The following is a 27,549-nucleotide window of genomic DNA, read 5'->3' on the forward strand; positions in this document are numbered from 1 at the left end:
AATAAATAAATTAACTTAGAAGAATTAAAAGTTAAAATTAGTATTGGAGTATATAAAGTAATAGTACGTTTAGTATCAATACAATAAATAAAACAAATACCTCGGTCGTTTACTACATTTCTTATATATATATATATATATATATATATTACATTGTGTAGACCAAGGATCATATACAAACTTCCATAAATTTCGAAAGGTGCTGTTTGAACAAAATAATAAGTTTGAACAAATATTGAACCTTTTTTTAGATTTAAAATCTAATAACATAAAAAGAGAAATCTAAGATAATGAAAAGTATATTTACTATTTGCATAAAACAGTGTTTTACAGTGAATTTTCATCCAATTTAAAAGCCAAAAATCATATAAATACAAGATATAATTGATGTTCTTAGCTACATGACATATACTTTACCACATTTGTGCAACTTTATTCTGCAGTTTGTTTGTGTAACCAACAAAACTGGGGTCTGTCAAACTGACAGACTGGTTATCAGATATTTTAAATGTTACCACTGTGAAAAGGAAAAAAAAAAAAATTGGGGAATATCCCTCCAGTCTAGAAAAGGTTAAAGATGCCTAATCCTCATTCATCAATTAAGATTTATAACCACAATAACAAAATATCTTGAAGACATATATTAAAAGTTAATTATTTCATAAAAAGACACAAATTAGTTGAGAGGATAACCAAAAAGTTAAAAAATATATAAATAAACCAACGTTGTGTGTTCTTGATAAAAATAATTAATATCAAATTAAAAGCTACTTCTGATAATCACAACCTTTTATAACATACTTCAACATGTTCTTTGCACACACATATACATAGACTCAAGTTTCTAAGCAAGGGTAACACATTATGCAATTTGTTATTATAAAAGTTAACTAATAATAAAAACGTACTGGGTGTTTCTGGATACTTCCTGATATAAACTGCAATAAAACCCACATTAGATGGTCACGACCTTTCTTCAGATTCCTTCCAGCTAACTACATATATATTCAAAACAATGTGTTAGACATGTTCTTCAATTGGACTGTCTTATGACATAACCTTACTAATAAAAATTTTACTAACACAGGTTATATAAATCCATCTATTCAATAACTACAAAATTAAAACAGGCCATTTTAAAGTACATAAAAATAACAATAACTCAGCTTTTTCTACCTTTCTAAGATTGTTTATTATGAACTTAACTGCAGGTGAAGTAGCTGTTATGATGGCTATAATGGTTATTTTAAAATAAGATTCATGTATTTTATCTCAAAACCATGTGGATCTTGTAGTTTATATATATATAAAAACTATAACTGAGATGTCTATCATGAAATTTCCACCTCAAACAAATCCATCCATTGCCAGTTCTTGTCATTATTTATTAATTCATAACACGCCAAAATATTAGAGGTGACTACCTTTCCCACAACTGGCTGCAGACAGAAAAAGGCAGTAGGAGTTGTGACACTGTGGGTCAATGCATTCAACTCCTAACCCCTAAGGTGATCTTTTAGAGCAGCTACTGCTTGATATTTGCATTTGGATTGTATCTGATACATGGAATATCCTCAATGCTTTTAGGTGTTACGATCACAGATATTTTATGTTACAAGTTAATAAATAATAACAAGGCCTGGCAATTGACAAACTTTTCTTGTTTGTAGGTAAGAATCTCATAAAATACATCTTGGTTTCGGTTTTTATACAAACTTCCATCACTGTTATATAGTGCTGATTTAATCAGCTATATACAATTGATGTTATATACAGTATTAGAATTGTTTATTTCTGACTAAAACACTGAACCACTTTTTTTTGCATCTGGTTGTATTTTTTTCCATATAGTGATTTCACTTTTTATTTATCAAAATAACTAAAAAAAGAGAGAGAGAGAGAGAAAGGGCAACTAGAAAGTTGCACATAAACTCACTAGTTTAATGTGACAAACCCAATCTAAATGATTTACTTATGAAAAATGCATATCTGCCCTAAAATATATTCAAAATAACTAATAACTAGCAATTATAGAATTGTTCATGATGTATGGTAACAATATGCTTATATATTCACCCTCCATGCAAAAAAAATCATTATATCCTGTGAGTAGAGCTAGGAAATTAACTCGATTAAGGTCTCATAAGCTAAACAACAGTATGATTAACCCTTCACAGACCAGTATCTTGAGTTTTTACAGGAGAAAAAAATGACAAAATCATGTTTTGAAAAGTTTTTTTTCATCTCTTCCCTCATATTACCTCCAAATAAAAAATTATAACTGAAATGTTCATATAACATTTTCTTTTCATATACGACTTACTAAAAGGTGTTTTGGATGAAATAATTATAAAAAAATAAAAACTGTTAGCCCTAATTATCGCTTTTTACACCCTACTGTGTTTGTTTGTAGTTAAGCACAAAGCTGCACAATGGGCTATCTGTGATTATTGTTTTAGATGGTAGGAATTGTTACATTTCGTGCATGCACAGGTACAACTTATCAGTGGATGAAATAAATAAAAAAATTTGAAGATTTTTAAAAAGTTTGCTTCTTATTTTTAGCTCAAATGCTTCAAAAATAGTTCATTTTTAAAGTTGGTGATGTCAAAAACAGGTGTAAGCATGTTTTAAGCTGACAAAAATCATAAATATATTATCTAAAACCTGGGATAATTTTATCCTTACAATCTATTTGCTGCAGATCTCACTTTTAATCTAATATGGAATGTAAATCCCCAAATATTTAGTTAGTACACCATGAAGGCTTAATCTGCATGCTATAATATAATGGAAGTTATTAAAGGTTTTGTATTGTTTGTGTGATAATGAAAGGTAATAAATTAACTTAATGGATTTCCATGTGTATTTTGTTCAAATAAATGGTAGGTCATTTTCGGCATACAAGAGCTCTCACTGTGGTAGCTTGATACATAGAGAAATGGTGATCATCAATACAGTAAAATGTCTGAAAAGGACAGAGAGGCCCACTGTGTTCTCTATTTCTTGCAATTTGAAACAGGTGTATAGGACAAAGATAAGTTTATTGTATAAGATAGAATAATACAAGTACTAAATATTAATATTAGTTTTAAGGTTTTAGAAGATATTTTATTGCACCACTTCTTTTTAAAAAAGGGACTAACTTATGATGTATTATTTGTAACTAGTAGGCTGTAACGCCAATCGTGTATGAAACATGGCTCCTTGGTCAGCAGTTATGCACATATTGCATAATGATACAGTTTATAACTAGGTTTGTATTTCATTAGAAATCCTAAACTTACCAAAAAATCAAGCACCATACCACTTTCAATGTAATTAAAAAAAAAAAATGTCTCTCTCTCCCCCACTTCTAACTCTTTCTATATGGTATCCCTTTCTACAAATGTCAGGACGTTTTACTGAGTCACATTAAAAAGTTAATTAAACTACTTTATTATCATTGCATACAAATAAACTTGGTATCAAAACATTGTTAATAAATCTAACTTTAGTATTAAATAAGTTTTAAGTAAATTATTTTATAATGAAATATTTAATTAATCCTCAATCTCTCCTAGTATGAGAATTGTGACATTTGCTCTCTAATTCTTCCCTCTTCTCTAATTTATTTTCCACCCTTCTGAGAGGTAATGAATTTAGCATAAATTACTCATTATAATATAGATATTGCTCATTCAAATCATAACTTTTATAGCCTATACTGTAGACAGGATTTTTAAAAAAGGTAGGTCCTCACATGTAAATATAAAAATCATATTAGGAGAGCAGTGTATTGCAAAAAACCAGTTGCATGTTAGGGTAAGTGTATGTATATCAGTGCAACTTATACAGAAGATGAATTTCAAGTGGACATGCCATTATTTGCAATACACATAAACTCTGCTTTTGTCTCATCAGGTCTAAAACTTTGCTCTCTTGTCGCCTTTATTAGATTTGATTGGTACAGTTTTGACTTATTTTCCAAAAGTTTTAAAGGTATTATATGCACAAGCCCAAAGTTATTGCTTAATGTAGAGCTGATGAAATTTATTCACAGTTAATACCAGTCTGAAGAGGATTAACCCATTCTTTTAATTCAGATACCTGAAGGACACTAAATGAAAAATGTGTGTGTAAGTAAGAAAAGAAAATGAAAATTGAAGAACTGAACATTTCAAGTATATTTGAATTAACCAGGTTATAGTTATATGATTGTCATATTCACCTTATCATGTAAAGACAGCACCATCTGGGGAAAGCTTGTATACTGGAAAAGAACAAAGTAGATGAGCTGACATGAGAGGTGTTGCCACAGCAACTGAGTGGAAGTCCAGTCTTCATTATTGTCTGCCTCATTCTCAGATCTTTCCATTGCAACAAGTAGTAATTCCACCAACTGTTCCTCAAGAGCTTGACAACTTTGCTTGTACTGAAAATCAGAAAAGTACATTAATTGTACAAAATAAAGCAGATTAAACCAATTAATTGAATGTGTTTTTTATTAACCATAAGATAGTTACAGAGACCTATTACGGATAAATTAGCAGGTTAATTCTAGTGTGTCAAACAACTACTACAGCCAGTCATTTGAAAAACTTTTCAAGCAATGCTAAATTATAATTTTCAATGATTACTGATACCTAATATCATAATTATAGTATTTTGGCATTATTTATGATTTTAACCTAATAACATATCAACAATAAATGCATTATAAAAGCTTCCTAATGAGGTAAACAATATCTAGATGAGTTCTCTTTTGCAAATAAATGAAAAACTCAAACCCAAACTTTGATTTTGTTACTCCAGATCAGTGAGTCCATTTTCCACTTCCAAAAATTATTTATAATTTAGTGCTGTGTAGGATATTTTTGTGAAGTGTTATGCAGTTCTCAAACAACTGATAATGTTTCAATTTCATAGACCAATAATTAAAAGATTTTACCATTTTATTATGAAAAATCTAACTATTTAACTTAATTTTAAAAATTTCTTTCTAAGAAATTACATTTAATATTAATAATTTTCCAGAAAAAGGGGTTGAAGGCTACCTGGAGGGGTCACCTGTTTTAACCACTTATACCACTACAAAGTAGTGTGTTGTCTGTCTGTCAGTCAGTAGACACTAAAATGACATCACATAAGGGAGACTTAATGTTGCAATTTGCACTGTTGTGACGTCAATAAAATGTGCGCATGCCATGAATCTCAAGAGGAACTCTGTAGGCTACAATACAGCATGACACATGAACTTCAAAAGCAAGAAATAAAAATATTTGTTACTCTTATTTTGGTTTTACTTATTCTTGAAGCAGAACATTTTCAGGGACTCTGCAGAAGTACTAATATACTTAGCTCTTTCCACTATTTTTTCTATTCAACTTTGCTTATTAACCCTAACTTTACAGATGGGGGGTCAAAGTGCACGTCCTGATGTTTTACAGTTACATTCAAAATTTAATTAAACAAACTTTATCATAAACTTAGCATCAAAAATTAGTTTGTTTGTTTGTTTTTGAATTTCGCACAAAGCTACACGAGGGCTATCTGCGCTAGCCGTCCCTAATTTAGCAGTGTAAGACTAGAGGGAAGGAATGTCCTATAAGCACCAGTCTTTCAGTGTAGATTTAGGACTAAGTATACCTGTTCAGGCAACACTTGCTACAAAGTGGGATCCACATATACAAGAAAGGCCCCTGCAAAGAAAATAGAATTGTGTACTTATCACTCACAGAGAAACAAAGTATAAGGAGATGTATGTAAAAGTATGTATGCTGATATCGTCCAAGGGAAGATGAAAATGAATAGCCAGGGACATAGTAAAATGACAGATCTGATGGGAAGAAATATGAAAAAGATGCCAGGTGAATCCAACCCATAAGAGTAATGGGAGAGGTTAGGATTCCAAGGAATAAACAAATGAGAACCACAGAAGGGAGCTTTGTATGCATATACCATCAGAGAGCCCTGAGGAGGCAGTCGAGATCAGAACAGTCATAAAGGTGGATTAAGGAAGGAAAGGAAATAGGTGTGAATACAGAACTTCCCTCTCAAGCAGCCAAAGTTTTGGGCATAAAGTAATGATCGGAAAAGAGGAGAATGTAGGAACTATGAAATAAAACTTGGTGGACATCAACTGCAAACACATCAGAACGATGATGTCTGCACGCCAACATGAACAGGAAAAGATAAAAGTTTGAATAAAGGAAGGGTAATGCAGAAGGAACAAAATAACATGGACAAGAGCATATGAGGTAAACCTAAACATGGCTGATAAAGTTGCCTGATGGCCCTGAAGTTTGGTTTATTAATTCAGAATTTCTTTTATTGAATGAAATCAAATGAAATCTGTGAATTGAGCTTTATTGTTATAATTTATAAAAGTATAACAGTGTATTTTCAAAATAAACAACTTCAATATCTATCTGCTTAAAAGTCATTATAATTCTGTAATAATTCTACTTGATATGAAATGTTTATAAGCAAATTGAAGTGTCTGAAGTCAAGAATTAATATATCAACAGAAAGATATATGAAACTAGAAGGTGAGTAGCAATGTGTGAAAATCTTTGAGAAGTGCACTTTTAGTCACTTTGTATAGTTTTGTAACATGTTTATATATAATCTCATAAATAATGGTAGGTATACATTATCACTATAAAGTGGGTCAGTGGTCTGAGCCAGACCAGTTACAGAAGTTTCAAGTCAGTTCTTTTGAAATAAATGCTTTACCTGTTTGCTGAGTCCCAACATTGCACAAACCATTTCTCGTGAGTAAGGCTGCTCTAGAACATACTGTAAAAGTGCTGTTTGGGGAATCAGCAAGTCCTAGAATAACAAAGTTGAATAAATATATATCATAGGATGAACAACATATCTGATTACAAAACAATCTTATTGTTAAACATGAAACTAAAAACACCATTAACAGTCATTTCTGACAATAAAAAGCAAAGATAAATAATTAATGTTTGTTAAAAATTACATCTGTAGATGATTCAGACCACTGTTTTAAGAAAATCAAGAAGGCATGAGCATTATACTTAGAATTGCAGATTGAAGCTGTCAGATTACTTTAAATTTTAAAACAGTCATTATGTTTAAAAAATGTGGATGCAGTTTTATTTCACTTAATTCAACATTAAAACCACAATTTGCTTTTACTTCTAGCCAAAAACAAAAGGAGTTCTGCTAAAGTTCTTGACCTACACCATGCTTAATAACATTTTCACTTTTCTTGTATTACCTCTAACAAAGTGTGCATAAAATATATCTTATCCAGTTGATATTACTGACTTTCTAAAAATATTATCTTAAAAAAATATGCTATAATGAGCCAAAAGTTTAAAATTCATTTTTTTTATCATTTGCTGTTACTATTTTAATCTACACTTTAAGTAACAAACTTTTAAAATTTACTTTCCGTTTAAAAAAAATGTGCAATATACAGAGTATTGTGAAAGACTTGCATTGCTTATCATTGATGTAATATGTTTATGATATCAATCTTTCTAATAGTTTTAAATTTGATTTTTTTTTTGCTTTAGAGTAATGATACAGAATATATCTGATATTTTTTTCTGTTAATGTTCCATAATATATAATATATTAAGTTAGCATGTATGGGCAACTGATTTTAGTAACTATATGTGTTACCTGATCTTTTAAAATTAAAATTATATAAATTTTCAAGTAATATACATTTAACAGTTATAATTGCATTTGTTAATACCAAGTAAATAATCAAGAAACCAAAATGCACTCCTATTATTTAATTGGACAACAGCAAAACACACATACATTTGGCTAACTGAAGCATGGCCTTGCTAAAATCAAAGTTAGTATATAGTTCAACATTTCAGTACTGTTACGACAAATTTACAATAAATATTATAAACTTTTAATAGAACTTTCTTTTACACTTTTTTAGTTTCCTTTTTTTTCTGTCATTAAGAATGTTGGTCTGCCTACCTTTCTAAATGGAAGACAACCTCGCAGTGAAAACTTTGCAGTTGTTGGATCAAGCTTCCAAACATGTCCAAGCCAACTGAATGTCCAACAACTGGTAGCAACATGGATCGACCTGGAGTTGAATAAAATACTAACAAGACTAATGGAGGCTACTGGTTTCTGTTTTACACAACTGTAATACTACATCTATTACTTTTGAATGTTATGACTCAACCACACAAGTGTTATTACTACAGAATTCTGCTGCCAAAGAAAAAAAGTACCATATTTTTCGGAATATAAGACGCACCCTTATTTTGAAGACAAAGTTTTGGGGAAAACTTTACTATACTAACTTTACTAACTCCATTAGTATAATTTATTTTTTTATTATTTAGGGAGTATTATAAATAGTTATGTTTTTTAAAAGAAAAAAACTACTATTGTTATAAATAACACATTCAATTGAACTAAACTATGCATGTCTATTTAAGTATATTTACACATGGTTGTGTATATCATATATATTATATTCATACTTTTGGTGTATAGGATGCAAGCAGATTTTGACATCAAATTTTGGGGTAAAAAAGTGCATCTTATACACCAAAAAATACGGTATTCTATTAAACTAACCATTAAAAAAAATTGTTTCTGTGGGAACTTGGAGGCTAAAAAGATACAACTAACAGAATGACTAGCTTATCCACTATTATTCCCAATCTTAGAACCTCCTTAACTATTATTCATAATCTATAGTTAAATTGTATAATGCAATAAAAAATAAGACACTACTAAGGCATTCCTTGCATAACTTCTAAAACTCTATTGAAGAACACTGTTTTCATTTCTTTAATCTAACCTATACAGAGAAATGATTTTATTCAAGCTATTATTTTTTATGTGACAAGGTACAAACAAATAAAACAAGATCATCTTTCCACACATATATTTAAAGAGGTATTAATAAAAGTATTATTTAATACACCATATTAAATGTTGATTACCAAACAAGTGCACAAAAAGTTAAGCAAGCACTGAAATGAAAAAAAAAATATTAAACAAATGGTTAATATGGAATTACAAGTGAAACCTGTACCAAATACTACAGCTAAGGTGAAATAAAAAGTAAATCTTTACCATATACCATAGCTAAAATGGAATCACAAGGTAAATCTGTCCTAAATAACACAAAGTAAATCTGTAACAAGTACCACAGCTAAAATGGAATCACAAGATAAATCTGTCCAAATTACTAAAATACAAAAGTGCAGGCTTATTGTATGATTTCTTTAATTCCATTTTACTTTTGCTTGTGATATATTTTCATCTCCAAATTACTAAAATACAATAAAGGCATATTTATCTTACGATTCCACTTTACGATTACCATAGTTTGTAATACAGATTTGTCTTGTGATTCCATCTTAACTGTGTCACTTGGTATAGATTTATGTTGTGATTCCAACTTAGCTGTGGTAGTTGGTACATATTTACTTTTGATTCCATCTTAGCTGTGGTATTTGGTATATATTTATGTTGTGATTCCAACTTAGCTGTGGTAGTTGGTACTGATTTACTTGGTGATTCCATCTTAACAGTGCAACTTGTTACAAATTTACTTTGTGGTACTTGGGAAGATGAAAATATATCACAAGCAAAAGTAAAATGGAATTAAAGAAATCATACAATAAGCCTGCATTGTTCAAAAATATTTTGGCAAAATAATTCTTTGGTAATGTGTAAAATTAAGACAACTACCTTGTTGGGCAGCAAACTGGGTGTACAATTATAAAATTTGGCCATTATATGTAATTATGTTAAAAGCTATCCCATATCATATAAAACAAGATTAAACTTTAACACTACAGTCTATGTTAAAACACTTTTATAGTGAATTATTTGAGATATCAAAGAAACAATATTTCTTTATCACAATGGTGTTATTAGTTTTAAAAAACTGATTAAAAAGATATCAATCTATAATCTTCAAAGATACTCAGAAATTATAATGCATTGTTTCAGGAGGACAAAAGTATGGAACAGCTGCCATAATCTATATATTTTATGTACAAGTTACAAGGAATATCAATTCTTCTAATAAATATTAAACATCATTTTAGATTCTTTTTTTTTCAAAAAATGTTTTGGCACGTGTGTAATGTTCAATCTTAAAAACTCAAACAGCGATTATTGTATACACAATTCTATAAAAATGAGGTAAAAAAACCTGATGAAACTGGAAAACAATCTCATACACTCTACATGTTTCGATGATGATGCAATAGTATACATCGAAACATGTAGAGTGTATGAGATTGTTTTCCAGTTTTTTTGGGATTTTTACCACTTTTTATTCTGTACAGTAAGTTATTGTATTTTAGTAATTTGGAAACTGGAAACAACCTCATTTTTATAGAATTGTCTATAAAAAATAATATTTTTTTTTAATTTTGAGGTTTTTTTTTATTAAGAAAAGTTCTGCAATACTTCTCCATGTAAATAATACTTTATTTATTTATGCAAACTTTTGGCTACATTACTGGTGGTCTTCTTGGATAAGATGTTACTAGTGACAAGTTCAGCAAGATACAGTGGAAATTATCACCTAGCAACAACTCTACAACAATCGCTAGGTGATGCATGAGTATAGATTTTTATCTTCTATCATCACTTAAAAATTAACCAAGCAGCAATTATATACAGATCTTTTTAGGCAAATAAAAGCTTTCATTCTTAACTACCTGCATGGTTAAGGTTATTTTACCTTTTATGATTGTTTTTAATTAAGACAATAAGCTATTCAAATGTTACCAAGTGTGATGTTGTTGGATTTTTGTTAAAAACTTTTGCTATTTACGTCAACCTTTTTTAATTTCTTATAAGAAGAGAATGAGTAAAACCAGCAGAAAAAATAAATTACAAAAAGACCAAATACAAAAACAAGCTTATTCTACTATCATTCATCCTATTATCATGTAGCTTTTGCAAGTATATAGATGTTGCTAAAATATTTCATATCTCAACTATTTTTTTTTTTCTTAAAATGAAACAAGTTTATAGTAAGTTACTATTTTAGTGCTGTCTAAAGTAAGTGATAGTATTCTGATTGGCTAAAATCCATTTAAATTGTTCAAAAAATAACACTAGCACTTGATTTAAAGCAAATATTTTGAGCAATTATACTTTTTTTGAACCTATAATGAATGTGAGGTTATACATAAAATTCAGACATTTTTGCATATGTTTTTGAGATGTATTTTCAACTCTGGTGCTGAAATTCTCATCAAGCATAAGTTTGTTAGCATGGTGCTCATAAGACTGTTTTCAGGCTAGAGCAAATTTAAAATACAAATGATGCAATCTAAATGATTGAAAAAAAATTACATTTAATCATTAAATTTTATTTTAAAAAAAGATTAACATTATATAAAATATAAAGAAAAAAATTTAACAAATACAACAGTATCACTTTCTTAACAACATGTAAATTTCAAACTTTGTTGTTAAAATCTTAGGAAACATTATTTTCAAATAGTATAAATTAGTATTCAGTTAGTTGAAATGAGCTAGAATTCAAAAATTTTGCAAAACTAATATAATTCTGACAATTTATTTTCAGTTTAAGACAAAAGTAACACTAGAAACACTTACGTGTGACTGACACCATCTGCGCAGTAGGCTGGAAACTATCTATAAATGATGATATTAGCTTAGAAAATTTCTGGAAAAGGAAAAGGAAGAAATTTTTGTATGAATAAATTATATACAATATTTTATTTAAAAAAAGCTTTGTTTGAAAGACTGGTAATACAGTTTGGCTATTTTATTTTCAAACACTTACAACTTATAGAACTTACCCAATGTGGCCAGCCACCTTTTGGGCATAGCCTCTTCTGAACCTCATCAAGGACTAAGTAACTTGGAAGTAGACTAGCATTTCGATCAAAAATATGTTCCATTACCTACAGCAGAGTGTAAAAAGGAGCTTTGTGAAATAAAGTCAATATGCCAGGCTTTTCAACTCTGAAACTTTTTCAACAAACTGAAAATTATAAGTAAAAAATAATTTATAATGAAAATTCTTAAATATTCAAAATAGCACAAGAAGCTTAACTCTCATGTTTTGCATATTCAGAGGTATGCAACAATGGTGCATAAACTGACACTGTAACATCAAAAGAAATGCATTATTTAGTACAGAGCTGACTGTTTCCATGCTCTAGGCATAATTCATACACATGAAACATCCCATTAGAATCAAACTTGTCCAGGACTTGCATTTATATGCCTTTAGAAGTAACATATTAAAATATTTTCCAACATCATTTTTTTCTTGTTTTTGGCAGAAAGCTAGTCAATGGGAATCTGTACTATGTCTACCACAAGGAATTGAACATCACATTCAGCTTTGTAAACCAACAAACTTATTGCTGACCTACTGGAGGGCCATCCAAATTGAACAATATATTTGGGTACATAACTGTGTCGTCCACTTGTATGTATGTGTTTTTGTATAGTTTTTGTTTATAAATTTTTTGTTCAAAATCTGCTCACTCTGTCATGCTTTTACTTAAATTTATGTTCTCATCCCAGATTGGCTATCACCTATAAAATCTATCCAGAAAAATAACCTATTTTTGTATATAGAAACATTTATTGTCACTTCACTAGGCCAGATGTTATCTGTTCATGTTTATATAATAGGCACATTTCTAGTTCCATGTACATTCACTGAAAGTGAAGAAAGGATCGATTAAATCTTTTTCTGACTTGACCGTTTATTTGTCAATATGGCAACCACTGACAAAATAAGCAAAGGATCTTAACAGGTTGTTTCTCTACTGAAGTATGCACTGGATATTTTGAAATCGAATGTTTAGTACCATTTTCATCTCAACTATGAAAGTACTTACTGTATCTTTACAAAATTATGCAAGCTTTTACTAAGCATTGTAAGTATTTTGCACATTAAAAATCAGATTATCTGATTAAGTTAATTTATTTCAAATTTATCTGTAAATACATGGAGTCAGAGTGTTGACTGTTCCCAGTGCAAAGTGTTAACTTTATCACCACAGGTATCCTTTACTGCACATGACATAAGATTTTAGTGTCTTACATTCAAAATTTTACTAAACTACTTTTTGTTTATGTTACACCAATTAGTATAGCATAAAATCTTAGTTAATAATCCATATTTTAATAGTATATAAGTTTTGAGTTCTTAATTCTATTAGGCCATATTTAAAAAAATCTTGACACACCACACATTTTCTCTAGATATCTTCTCTATTTTATCCACCACCCCTCCAGTAACTATGAAATTACATGTAAATTACTTACTATAAAATCGTTGTTGCTCAGACAAACCATAATTTTTATAGCCTTCAATTCTGTTTGGTCACAGAGCTATCAAATAGAAAATCAGACCCCTCCTGCCACACCCTCTCTTTCAGGATTTGTTAATAGTTGTCCTTTATATTTAATTACATATATTACCTATAACCAATAGAAAGCCAAGGTTTTCACCTATCAAATGACATATTATATTACGTTGTGTTCTGAACAGATAATCATCAATTTCACTTATAGTACAGCCTTGGTTCCCACGGGAAAGTTAACAACTAGCTTGAATGAATTTGTAATGGCTCTTGTCGCATAGTTAAAAAGCAGAAAAACTTTAATTGTTAGAGGAAATTGTCTGCTTTTTGCATGTTATTATTCTATGTTCTTTGGTGCATTATTTAATAAAATTATTTAATTCACTACTACCATTAGTATACAAAAGTAGGGTAAGTGTCATCAATAGTCGACAAAAAAAAAAAAGAATACTTGGGTAAGTACTTTATTTCTAGTTTTTCATGTTTATTCTTTATTTTTTATTATAAAAGTAATTAAAATGTAAAAATAAGGATCTCTTTAGGTTAGTTAAGGTTAGATTAGGTAAAAATAATAATAATAAAATAAAAATATTTCAAAAGGCACGTACGCAAGCGGCTCGGAGTAGCTCGTGGATAAGGTAGTTGGATAGCGTAACACGAGCTACATGTTCTCCAAGTGATTTATAATTTATAATGGCATGAATAGAAGTTAGACGTAGTTCAAAGTGCAATAAAACAATTAAATGTAATTATAAATAGATGTATACTGTTACAAGTTTAAAGCTACTTAGGATAAATGAGTGTAGTTTCATGTTACATTTGAAGTCATTCTAGAAAGAAAAAAAGGGTAATTTAGATTTATTTTTATTTTTTTGGTGGTTACAAGGTCAGTCAAATTGACCAATCACATATAGAGTCATGTTAGAGAAAATAACAGATAAAATATAAAGCTTTACTGAAAACAAACATTTGAAACATTTAGAAGGTTTTAGAGATTCCACAAATGAAATTTGAGATTTTTGAGATGAAGAAAAATATTTTTAATCTTAACACGAAAATTACTTTGCACACGGACTATTCAAAACAAATACTCGATATATCCAAGGACAAATCTTTTTTTAGTTTATTAAAAATACTTCACTAAAAATATGATTTTTTTTGTATGTGAAAGACTTATAATGTTTACTGAATGTTTTTATTTACTTAAATAATGCACCTAAGAACATATAATAATACAGTGTACAAAGCAAACAATGTTCTTTAGCTATTATAATTTGCATGGCTTTCTTAGTAAGACAAAATAGACTTAAATTAATTTCCTTTGCTGCTTGACCTCAACAACTCGAGATAAACTTTCAGACTGAAGACACAATCGACAGTACTCTGTAGTGAAAACAATTCAGCATTATACACCATTCAATAGATTAAAACATTAACTTTCTATGGGTTATGAATTATGTAGTATAAAATGTCAGAGTGAATTATTTGCAATTTATGAAAGAGAGGACGTGACAGGTGGATGTTAAAAGTGAGTCTGATTTTCTAGTTTATGACTCCATAAACAAATAAGATTGAAGACTATAAAAATCAGACTTTACCTTAGAAATATATATATTGAGTAATTTATGTCAAATTCCATACTTCAGAAAATGGTGGTAAATAAATTAGAAAAAGGAGAAGACCTAGAGAACAAATGTCACGATTCTCATACAAGGGGAGATTGAGGATTGTTTTAAATATTTCTTAATAAAATTAAGAACTTTTAAGTTTATATGACATTAACATTTGACTTACTAACTATGTTTAGATGTCATATTTATTTGTATACATTGATAATAAAGTAGTTTAATTAAATTTTGAAACTTCGAGACAGGCACACTTTGACTTACCTGTTATGAGAGGGTTAATGGCATAAAATTTTGAATACTGAGAAGTTTCTTTAGTAGCTACATATTTCAGACCTAACATTTTTTAAACACAGCATTAGATAGATAAACAGTGAGTCAATGTATACATAATATGAATCAAATGCTTGAAAATTTAAGTACATAAAGATAATAAAAAACAAAACAAAATAGACCTAAAATTTAAACTTGGTATTTCAACTTTTACTCTGAATTTGAATACACTATAAAACCACAGAGTCAACCCACAAAAGTAGAGGTTTTGGTGTTTTTTATTTGCTATAAATTTTTATAAACAACACTACTGAGAAATGTTTCCAGATCAGATCACAACTAGTTTATATTTTCAAACTGCATACTTTGAACATGAAAACTTTCATTAACCCACTCACTATCAGCAGGTCAAAATGCAAATGTTATGACTTTTTAGAGAGTTACATTCAAAATTTAATAAACCTATTTTATTATCATTGTATAGGATTAAAACTTGGCAACAAAATGTAGGTAATAAATCAGTTTTCAATATAAGTTTTAAGTTCCTAATTTTATAAGGAATTATTTAAAAAAATCTCCCCCACTATGAGAATTGTGACATTTGCTCTCTAGGTTTTTCCCTCTTCTTTAAGGTATTTATCACCCTTCCAAGAAGTAAGGAATTTAACATAAATTATTCATTATATATATTACTCAGGCACTCTTTCATAAATTGCGAATAGTTTTCTCTGATATTTTATACTACATTATTTATAAGCAATAGAAAGCCCAAACTGTAATGTATCAAAAGGCATATTATATTACATTTTCTTTTCTGTACAGAGTATTGTCTATTTCGAAATTTAGTTTAATATTTATTCTTATGGGAATCCCATCAACGAGCTTAGATGAATTTTTAAAGGCTCTTATTGTATAGTTAGAAAACCAGAAAAGTTATGACAGTTATAGGACATTGTTGGCTTTTTACATACTATTATTCTGCATTATCTAAGTAGATAAGTTAATTCGCGTAGTAGTATCATAAGTATAAAAAGTAGGCTTAAGTTTCTTCAACAGTCATGAGCAATGAAAAAAAAGGCCCAAGTAAGTACTATATTTCTTGTTTTTCATATGTAATCTTTATTTATTATTATAGAAGTAATTAAAATATAAAAAGTAGAAACTTATTAAAATATATAAGGTTAGATTAGGTAAGATAATGAGAAAAAATAAATAAAAATTATTCACGAGGTATGCTTGTGAGCAGCTTATGCATTACAAAAATCAATATGGTAACGAGAGCTGCTGAGTGATTCACTGAGTGATTTACAACTTGTATGGTGGAATCATTAGTTAGATGCAGTTATAAGGACAGATGTACATTGTTATGAGCTTTAAGCAATTTAGCATAAACAATTACACTTTGCAGTCATTATAGAAAGAAAAAAAGGTAATTTTAATCTATTTCCTAATATATGGCGATTACAAGGTCGGTCAAATTGCCCGAATGGGTATAGTTATGGTAGAGAAAATAAAGGATAAAATACATAGTTTTACTTAAAAAACACTTTTAGCTTTTAATTAGGACATTTTACAAATAATATTAATTGAAATTTTACAATTTTAAGTGAAAGAAAAGTATTTTTAATCTTAACATAGAAATCACTTTGCACTTGAAGCTTACCAAACTTTGTGAATATACACAAAACATATAAAAAGTTATAGTATGGAAACTCTGATGGTCAGTTTGGGGACACAAACTTGGTTGAATTGACTGAGCCCATAGCAAGAAAGTTATTAAGTGCATATCATTTGATCTGAAATATATTGTACTTATGTCATTCCCAACATTTGTTATTCCGCTAACCAGGTTTTTATTAAGAAATTAAAAAAAGATTATACAAACTAATTAATAAAAAAAAACCACACAGACTAAAAGCTAACTATTCTTACCTGCTGAAGGGCATTTAGTTGATTTAGTACTGACACATTAATATTGGATGGGATTATAGATGTATGTGCTTTCCCAAGAATAATTTTCAGCAAATCTCGTACACCCTTAAAAAAAAACATGTATCGTTTTTGACATTGTACTGAACTCCAAAACCACACTTGGGGTCGATGAGTATCCCACAAAAAGTAGAGGTATGCTGATTAATCAATAATCATCCAAATAATGATAACCAGCACCAATTACAATGGAAACAGAGATAAGAAACCAAGCTTTAGTTAAATTTTTATTAGTAAAAAACACTCAATTTTAAATATTAACCAATAATATAAAGTTCAATTTAACCAACAGCACTAGATTCATACTAAAATGCAAATTAATGACAATGTAAATAAAAGAAAGATATTTTCTTTTGAATTAGTCATTAGCCTAAAGGAGCAATGTAACAGTATTATTCCTTAACAAATTACACTGTTATTGTGGCTGGCTACGGTTCTCCAACAAATGAATTCATGGGATAAAAAATATAGATGTTGACTGTTCAATAAATTCAAATAGTGTTCTTCATTTGGGAATTATATCATTTTAAGTACTCAAGACTTTGTGTTACTTAACTAGTAAAAACAGAACATAAAAGCATACAAATTGCACCATCTACAATACTACTTCCTCATTTAACTCACTATATCCATACCATTCCATACCTATGTTTAAAACTACATAAATTCCATAAGATGGCTACATAATTGTAAACTTTTATTTGGGAAGGTGGAGGTACAAGTATTTTATTCACAAGGCATCAAGCTACTTAAGGTTAGTACTGTTGAATTAATTAATCAAATGGCACTGATTAATTGTGAATTGGCCAAACTGCTAATATTAAATCTCTACCAAAGATATGTTCTTTTTTATAATAATAATCATTCAGTAATAATTTTCATGTAGATTTAAGAACAATGTGCAAAGTGTTTGAAAATAATAACTTAATAAGCACTTATTTTTATCTTCATTAACTAAGAATACAACAGCGATGAAACAAAACATTTTCACGTTCTCTTACACAATCTAATATTAGTACTGAAATTATTTTATATTTTTAATTGTGATTAAATAATGCCAAAACATGATCTAACTATTACACACTACATTTAATGTTAAAGCACACTTCTGAGGGTTAATGATTATGGTTCTCCATTGTTCTCTATTCCTTGCTGCCTGCACCAACTTTCCTAATTCAAGCTTCTCATTGCAAACCCATTTTCTAATAATAATGGCTCATGAGTCTCTGCCTGCCTATCGCACTTCCTCCTTCAATTTTACCCATAAGAATCTCTTCCAACTTTCCACGAGATATAATTATATACCCAAAGCAGTGCATCTTCCTTTTCCTACACATGTTCATCAGTTTCTCAAAAGTATAATGCAAAAATTTAAATGCCCCACTAAATCTAGTCCACTGTTTAACTTATATTAAGAATGCTAAATTTGGTACTTATAAATTTTACTTTGTTTCTCTAAAAACCTTATATTCAACGAAATTGCAAGAAATTGTGTGCATGTATGTTTTACAATTGAATTTTACAAGCGAAGAATCAATAAAACAGTTCCAACAGAAAATTGCGAACCAAATGTCCCTTCTTTTTATGCTATGTAAGCAACATTAGCCAAATTCACTCAATTATTTTGCATCCTTAATGAATGCTACTGCCCAACAGTTCAGTTTCCAGTACCTTATAGTGATTTAGTGTGTTTTTAACACATTACTGCTCTAGAGAAAATGAGTTTAGATAATTAGCTAAAAAAGAACAGCTACAGTAATGCTATTTTAACACCCTTGACAATTCTGCATTAACTGGGCTCCAAAAGGGGGTCTAATGTTTTTGGCTGTTTACCACTTTTTCATTTAAGCCTTAAATTATTCACTTAATTTTAATGCTGAAATGTAACTTTAAAATATCAGTATACAATTAGTCATACAATCTATAAAATTAGTGTAAATTCTTGCTGAATAAAACTTAGGATGAAATGCCAGTAATAGAATTAATACCACTGTGGTTCTTAGGTTTGAGTATCACCACCAACACAAAACAAAATTTCATTTTTTTTTCTTAACTTTACATTTACATAAATACTTATTTCTGTTAGCATAACTATTTTTGGGTATTTTATACCTTATAGTCAACTCCAGAGATGATTCTTCTCACCAACTGAAAAGTCTGTAGCCAGAAATGTTCATTTTGATACTGGAGTTTTTCACAGATAAGCAATGTCTCACAGACAAGTCTGTCAATGAGTCAAGTAAAAAAAAATATATATATATATATGTATATATCACTACAATTCAAGTAATATATGTGCATAGTACTTGTTTCTACTAGAGTCAGGCAATTAACTTGGTTTATAATTGATTAGCTGAAATTACAATCAACTAATGTCACAAAAACATTTAATTAATCAAAATTAGTGTTTCCAATTATTACTATTTTCAATTATTCCAACTATCTAGTAATCAATATTATGATTAATGTTACAAAAATAATCAACTAATCAAAATTAGTGTTTTTGATTATTCCAACTATCCAATATTTAAATTATTGCAAATATGATTTTTGATTAATTCAAGTTTGTTCAGTTTAATTGAATAATGTCAAGATTCCAAAAATAATCAACCAATCCAAATTAAGATTTCCAATTATTCCAACTATCCAAGTAATCAAATTATTGCCATTATGTTTCTTTGTTGTTAGGCCAAAAGCTACACAATGGGCTATCTATGTTCTTCTCACTTCAAGTATGAAACCTGATTTTTAGTGCTATAAGTTGCTTTTTTGCCATCTCACTGAAGAATAATGGTCAGTTGTTTTTTACTAATTGATTGGCAAATTCCACTAATTGCCCAGCTCTAGTCTATTCATTTTCACAACATATCAAAGAGTAAATACAATCTTTAAGGCTTAGAGACTGTATCTTGATGTTTTTATAGATTTCTATCAGCATTCTGGTTACATAATTTTAAGTCAACTTGTTTGTAGCATCCTCCAGTTAACCATAACAAACAATGTTAATAAGCTTTTATAAATTCATCAAAATTAAATTTTATTGCTGACACTACTTAATACATTCACTCAGTTTTGGCATATTTTACATAAAACAAATGCTTACTTTGGGGAAAGAAGATTGGATGATACACCAAATTCAAGCATTGAAAGAAGAAGAGTTGCCTGTCTCTGACTGCTTAGTTCAGATACATCTTTAACATACTGTTTCACTGCTGATTCAACCGAATCCTGCAGGAATAATAAACCTCCAGTATAAATACATTTTACAAAAAAACATAACAAACCTATTACCTACAAATAAATGCAATGAAAAAGTTCAGTGGCATTCAATGTTATTACAGGTTAACATGTTCTTTGGTGAAGTTGCTGAATGCCACCAGAACTTAGCAATGTGGTTTATAAATATATTGTATCTATATTATAATTATATATATTTTTAAAAGTTTACTAAACTTGCAATTTTTTTAGTTGTCCCCCCCCCTGTACTGCCAAAGCTTTAGTGTTCTCATTTTTCCATGAATCATATTTGACCTGGTCTGTCCAAACATTTTTTTCTTTTACCTTTCAAGTGATTTATTGTAACTTCCATACCGTAAGGCTTTAGTATCTATGCTCAGTTCATACATAAATAGTATAATGAGTAAGTTGTGAAAAAAAAAAAGAAATTCATTTTGGTTTTAATTATGCCTAACAAATATAAAATTTATGTTAAACAGAGTGTAGCATAATATCAGTAGGAGTATCATAATATTACATCTGATAAGATACACTAGTACATCTTTTATGCAATCTATTATACCAGAGAACAGTATGTATTTCTTTTTAAGAATATTCAACTAGTATATCTGAATTCCAAACATTGTGTCTTGTTACTCAGCAAGCTCCATACATATTTTTACTTTCTATGCCATTGCTACATGTATGCATTATAAAACTGTTTTCTCATGTTACAACACCTCAATAATAAAATATATTTTCTCAAATGAAAGCTTTTTATAACAAGAACTGAAAAATTGCATACTTCAGACTAAGAACAGATTTAAATGTTTCCTGACCACAATTGATTTGGAAAAAAATTTATAATTTGAAAAATCAGAAAAACACCTGAGTTAGGGTCATCCTTATTATCTATATTTTATATATTATGTGTAATGAAGAATAACTACATCAATGTTAATGATATTAGAATATGTTTTTTTACATTGGCATATACATATATATGTAAAGTGTAAATGTATCTTTATTCTGTGTCACTGTGTCTCTTAGCAAGTGTTCATATGTGATAGAAATCCAAATAGTTAAACTCTTTTTCAACATAGAAAAGTTATAATTTTCCTATACTGAATATGTATTTCCGATAGGTACTTATCTCTACTCACAAGATTAGCTATTCTTGTTCAGTATTGCCTCTATAAGCAAACTTTTTCTTTACACATGGCACAAGCCTTCTGCTCCTCCTATTGGAATTGCAAGATTCCAACATGTCTCTCATGCAAATCATCATTCTCATTAATAGGAGCATGACATGCTCACATGATGCACGTGACTCCCTCTATGCTCCTCTACTGAACTATCACTTTGAAGTTTGACAGAAGATGTCAGCACTAGAAAAATATGGGAAGTAAGGGTGGGAAGTGTGAAAAGAGGAAAGTACCTATCTGAAATACATTTTCAGTATAGGAAAATTGTAACTTCAGATACTGTATTTACCACCTCTCACAAGATTAGCTAGAATCCCACATTGATAAGGAGGAGGGACCAGTGTGAGGGAATGACAGAATTACCCCCCCCCCCCCCAAGCATCTGAATGATACCCTTGGAAATGAGAGATTCAGATATGAAGATCAGATAAGGGGAAATCGCACCACTTCTAAGCCCGGTATACTCTTCACCCAACTGTGGAATGTGTACGATATAAGAGCAGAAAATGAGGAGAGCATATCCAAGTGGGAATGAATGTGGCAGGAAAGTGATCCTAACCCTAGAAATATACTGTCACTCAATCTCACAGTGAGAAAAGTGGGCAAACAAAGGATGCACCTCTAGGTGTAGAGTGGCTAGGGCAAAGCAGACTGTACTTGGTAAGTCAACTATATCTAAAACCTGCCCATGGGGCACTAATGTCCATGCAAGGGTAGGATGAGGATTATACAGTCTTCACCTGAAACCCAAGAATTGGGGAAATGAGAACCACTCTGATTCCCAGATATGACACAAGGTTTAGCTCTGAGCTATTGATCTGGGAACTTGACATCCGGTAACAAAAGGGTGTCTATCGCATTCAATCAACTCCTCCAACTGTGAAACGGGTCAGGATCATGCAAATGGCAATAACATCCTCGTAAGAAGAGAGGACAAGTGATAGACAAGGACAGAACCGGAACAATCCCATGTACCACTGCTGTGGCCCACAAAACAGATGGAGGAGATTGAGGGAGTAAGATAGAAAATCCAAAACCTGTGCAGGCAGGTTTTGGATTTAGAGTCAACTGCGAGGTACTGACATCTATGCCAGGGTAGGATAAGGGCTTCCAATCGAGGGGAGAACTGCATTGTGACATCTCACTCCGTTGTCATTGATTATCGCAAATAGGAGGATATCACATCATCTACACTCGCAGAACACCACTGCCCTACTCTGTAACTGAATGGTTATTGTGTGGAACTCATTCAGCAGGGTACCTCCATGGTCAACCACCCCAGCAGCTTGCACTTGGAAAGTAGTAAGGACTCCCATACTCCACTCAAAGAAAGGAGGGTGACAATGTGGTGGAGAGTCTGGAGGAATGTCATCAACTGAGACAGTGTGATGGGTGACCACAAAACCTTATTTTGAAAAGCAGACCATACCGAGTTATTCACTCCAGGCATGGTAAGGATGGTCAGCAGTTCCATTCTGCTTTACCCATGCAGTACATGGGTGGTATGGTTTTGGACGGGCATGTTTATAAAGCAAAATAATACAAGGTCATGAACCCACAAGCGATCTTGTGGAACACCCAACCTCAACGGTGAACATAAGAAGCCATGAAAGATAAAGTGCAAGTCAACATGGCTGGACAGTGCAGATTTCAAGTTAAGAATACCTGGTCAGGCACCACTCACCACAAAGTGGAATCCATGGGATAAAGGAATAGAGAAAGACCCCTGAAAAAAGTATGAATAAAAACTTACCAGTTACAGCCACACCGAAGTCTGATGAACAGCCACAGGTGGTAGATGAAACCCCGACAAAGAGGAAACCGCAATATGATGGAGATAGTGGGAGATGAACATACTGGGTGTGGTCCACATTCTGGACTGCAGACTCCTTCATGGGATGACAAAGACGAGAAGCAAGGGAGAAACTGAGGTGTCAGATATGATATAACAATGAAGAGCCCTGACCAGGGACAGAAGTCTATCCGGATCCAGCTGAGGGTAAAGATGGGAAATGAGGAGAAGGGAAATATGAGAAAGGAGGAACTACCCTCCCGAGATGGTGAGGTCATCGGGAGAAAGGAATGATCTAGATAAAGGATACGATAGGTAGGGTTATAAAGGGTACATGAAACATCAATGGCAAACAAATCAGACCATTGATGTCCACATGTTAAGAGAAGAAGGAAATATGTTTTAATGGAAAAATGAAACAAGGAACACAAGGAAAATGGTTCAATGGAGGTAAAGTAAGGGAATGGAGGACCACGTTAGCATTCTAATCCGGAATGTTAGGTCACCTGGGAGGGTGACGTATCTGGAAAGAATGCAAAAGTATGGTAAGGACAGGGGAAGTAAAAACTCTACGGTATCAGGAAAAATGAAAGGTATAGGATAAGGCTGTCCCATATCCCAAAAACAAGGAGACCAAAAACCCACAGTCAAAGAGCCAGGTGAGAAATTCTGCTACACGAGCCACAGTAGGCTGACCAGTGGGAAACCCCCTAATTGTAGACCAAGGACAGAATACCTTCCACTTGCATTGGTACACTTCCATGGTAGATGGACATATGGAACCAGCTAAGTCCCTAAGATACATCAAGGGTAAAAGGACCCGAGCTAATACGGTATCAGGACTTTTAAGGTCCAAACAACAAAGAAATCATGTATGTAACACCAGAACCGAGGACAACATGCGGGCTAAAGTGAAGTAGAGAAGGGCAAAGGGTATCTCCAGAAAACCCCTCAATTTCTCTGGAGAGCCTCAGATAGGAGGTGTATGGAAGAAAGATAACATAATAGATTTGTAAGGGTAAGACACAAACGAGAATATCAGGCATGGGTAAGACTGATAGATTCAGGAGTCACTCCCAAAATAGGCAATAATGAAATTAACAACTACTGGTCTAAAAATGGATAGTCAGCACAATGACAGGAAAGTGCAAACTGATCTGAAGTCCACAGGGGGCATGGTATGCTAATCCCCGTGCTTAATTGTGAGGGAAAGTGATCAGTATGAACCAAAATATAAGGTGAGAAGGAAAAACCAAAAAAGGTTGGGAAGACTGTTCATGCAGTAAGGAAAGATGAGATCCATAAGAAATAGGGAAAAGGGATAAAACATCACAAACCTGAGAGAGAAAATCCATAAAGACAGCATTAGGCCTAGTAGACTCATCAGGTTGGAAATGGGAAAGAATGGCAAAATCTGGAGGTGGAAAAAGATGACCGAAGTCCACATCAGCCTGCACAGGATCAGCCTGGGCAATGTCTGAGGACAAAGGTTGTCCCCTGTAACATTCGATCTCCCAGCATATATAAAAAAAAAAGATAAATCCACTGTCGGATCACCCACACCCGTAGCCTGAGAAAAAAATGCTGATCGCTGGCGTAACCCCCGAAATGGTAACATTAACTTCAGAATTCATTGCACCGAAAGCTTCACCAAATTTGAGTGCAGGAAATAAGGCGACTAGAATTAACTGATAGAAGAAACAGGCTGAATGAAAGCAAATTAATTTGAAAAACAACCACTTCGTGAAGAAATAAAGTTAAATGTGAAGCATTAAACAAACAAAAGAGAACATTCAAACACAAGCGTTGCCAAACAAGAAGTGATAGTTTGGTAGAGGATTGTAGAGGGAATCACATACGTCATGTGAGCATATCATGCTGTTATTGGTGAGAATGTGACACATGATGATTTGCATGAGAGACAGGTTGGGATCTTGCAATTCCAATTAGGGGGGAGCGGAAGGCTTGTGGCATGAGTAAAGAAAAAGTTTGCATATAGAGGGCAGCACTGAACAAGAATAGCTAATCTTGCGAGTGGAGGTAAGTACTGTAATGGAAACCATTTCTTTAACTATAAACAAATTAAAGCATAGTACCAATGAACAATTTGAGCTACCAAGTTCAATGATTTAGTAACATACATGAGGCATATTAGAAAACAAGTTCTTCAATCCATCTTCATATGCTTTCATCTTCCATTTTTCCTGACCAGGGGAGTGGATGATAAATGAATTGAATGCTTCTTCAAGACTTTCAGATTGCTGGTTTCAGTATAAAACAAAAATATACCTTTTAATTATAACAGCTACATTAGATGAACTATTATACTACACATAACATATTGAGTACTTTAATGTGAGACTTGCAATTTCTCATTTACTACAAATGCAAGCACATTGTACTTATGAATAATAAGCCAAAGTTAAATTTTACAAAGTAAAAACCTGTTTATATTTGATAATCTTTTCTTTCTTTTTTCATGGGAAAGATAATTTACTTTGTTTATTTCTAAATGACTTACTTTAAAAGTATCTAGAAACAAGATGTACAGGGAAAACAACGTATACACTACTTGGGCCTCTGCTTTTCCTTATTAGTGGAGTTTGCTAATGACATTAAACTCTTGTGTATTTTTCTTGGGAATGACAAATACAGTAAAATAAGATCATTTTTTGGATACTAAAAGAGTTCAGACAAGAATGTCCATTTTTTTACTGTTCTTAATTATTCTTTGCTTGGTAAAACTCTCATGACACTCCTAGCAAAAATTTGAAAGTCATTGGTTTAATGTAAAGGTTACTGTTTCTAGGTGATCTATAGAATTGTATGTGCTATGTAAACAATGTTTCAACTTGACAGTTACTTTTCCAAGAGGAGGCACCCAAACTAATGAAGAACTAATTTCATTTTCTAAACTGGCCATCTTTTGGACCCCCTTCCCAAAAAAAAGCAAAGGTCAGTAGAAGTTTTACTTGAATACTGTAGATATATATATATATATACTTCCTTTATTGATTCAGTTGACTTAGAAATGGTACTGTGATATTTGGATAAAATACTGTACTTTTTATGTATCATGACAGCTTACTGATTTGTTAACATTTCTCCTATACACCACATGTACAATGTGTAAAGCATTTTCATTCCTTCAAAACCCTGGAGGTGTTGCCACTTGGTATCTTGTAATATGGTATCATATGACTACTCAAAATGGAAGACACTCTTGGGAGATTACAGTTTTAAAATATTTATGAAAAAAGGTAAGCTTCTGAATGCTGAAAGTGACTGTTTTAAGAGTATTGTTCACATACTCTATATACCAAAAAATAGATTTTTGAAAGAGTTGGAAACTGAATACTTGAGGTTGTTTTTCTTCTGTTTCAAGTCAAGCAGCTATTCATGACTGTGGATGACAAAAATAGTAAATTTAATTGGATCTTCTAACAACATTTAAATTTTTGCACATAACCTAAGCCTTTTATAAAGTTCCATCCTCCAAGTGCAAAATTTGACACTTTTCAATACTGACTTGGAGATAGTTCTAAACATTCAAAGGTTCCTCAGTTATCATTTTCCTAAACTGAAAATATATTTCCAAACATACTTACCTCTGCTGACACTAATAGCTATTTCTTGATCTTCATTTTTGCCATCTAATGTTGTGTTCACTTACTCCAGTCTTTATATACCCCACTTAATTGCCCTCGGCAATATCTAACTTGCAAAACTTTATGCTGGCCTTCACACGCACTCTATGCAAGTACTCCATGTAAGCATTGTATGCAGACAATAAAATCACTTTTTCACAACTTACCTCATTCCGATCACTAACATTAGCTCTTAGTCAGGAGGGATAGTGTCAGTGGAGGTAAGTATGTTTGGAAATACATTTTCAGTTTAGTAAAATAATAATTTCCAAAACATACATACATACCTCCACTGACACTAATAGCTAGAATCCCACATTGAGAAGGCGGAGGGCCGATGAGGACAGAAAGCATCTGCAGAAAACAAATATGTACCACGAGAAGTGGTATCAAAGTGAGGAACATCGCACTACATCCAGAACAGGTATTCTCTTCACCCAGAAGTACAGAAAATTGAAAAGGATGGAATATAATACAAGTATA

At 31.3% G+C, this 27,549-nt stretch overlaps 1 protein-coding gene across 1 annotated transcript in view; it reads right to left on the reverse strand.

Moving 5' to 3' along the window:
* The window catches only part of LOC106460283 (mediator of RNA polymerase II transcription subunit 23-like), a 92,158-nt gene that overhangs the window by 59,406 nt on the left and 5,203 nt on the right, over positions 1-27,549 (reverse strand). Inside the window, 11 exon segments of the mRNA XM_013919975.2 lie at positions 909-995; positions 4,211-4,414; positions 6,718-6,813; positions 7,957-8,018; positions 8,021-8,068; positions 11,590-11,659; positions 11,796-11,900; positions 17,150-17,254; positions 19,319-19,430; positions 20,310-20,434; positions 25,561-25,680. Coding sequence (XP_013775429.1) covers positions 909-995; positions 4,211-4,414; positions 6,718-6,813; positions 7,957-8,018; positions 8,021-8,068; positions 11,590-11,659; positions 11,796-11,900; positions 17,150-17,254; positions 19,319-19,430; positions 20,310-20,434; positions 25,561-25,680 — 1,134 coding nt within the window.

This window comes from Limulus polyphemus, unplaced genomic scaffold, assembly GCF_000517525.1.
Source record: "Limulus polyphemus unplaced genomic scaffold, Limulus_polyphemus-2.1.2 Scaffold33, whole genome shotgun sequence".
Lineage (NCBI taxonomy): Eukaryota > Metazoa > Arthropoda > Merostomata > Xiphosura > Limulidae > Limulus > Limulus polyphemus.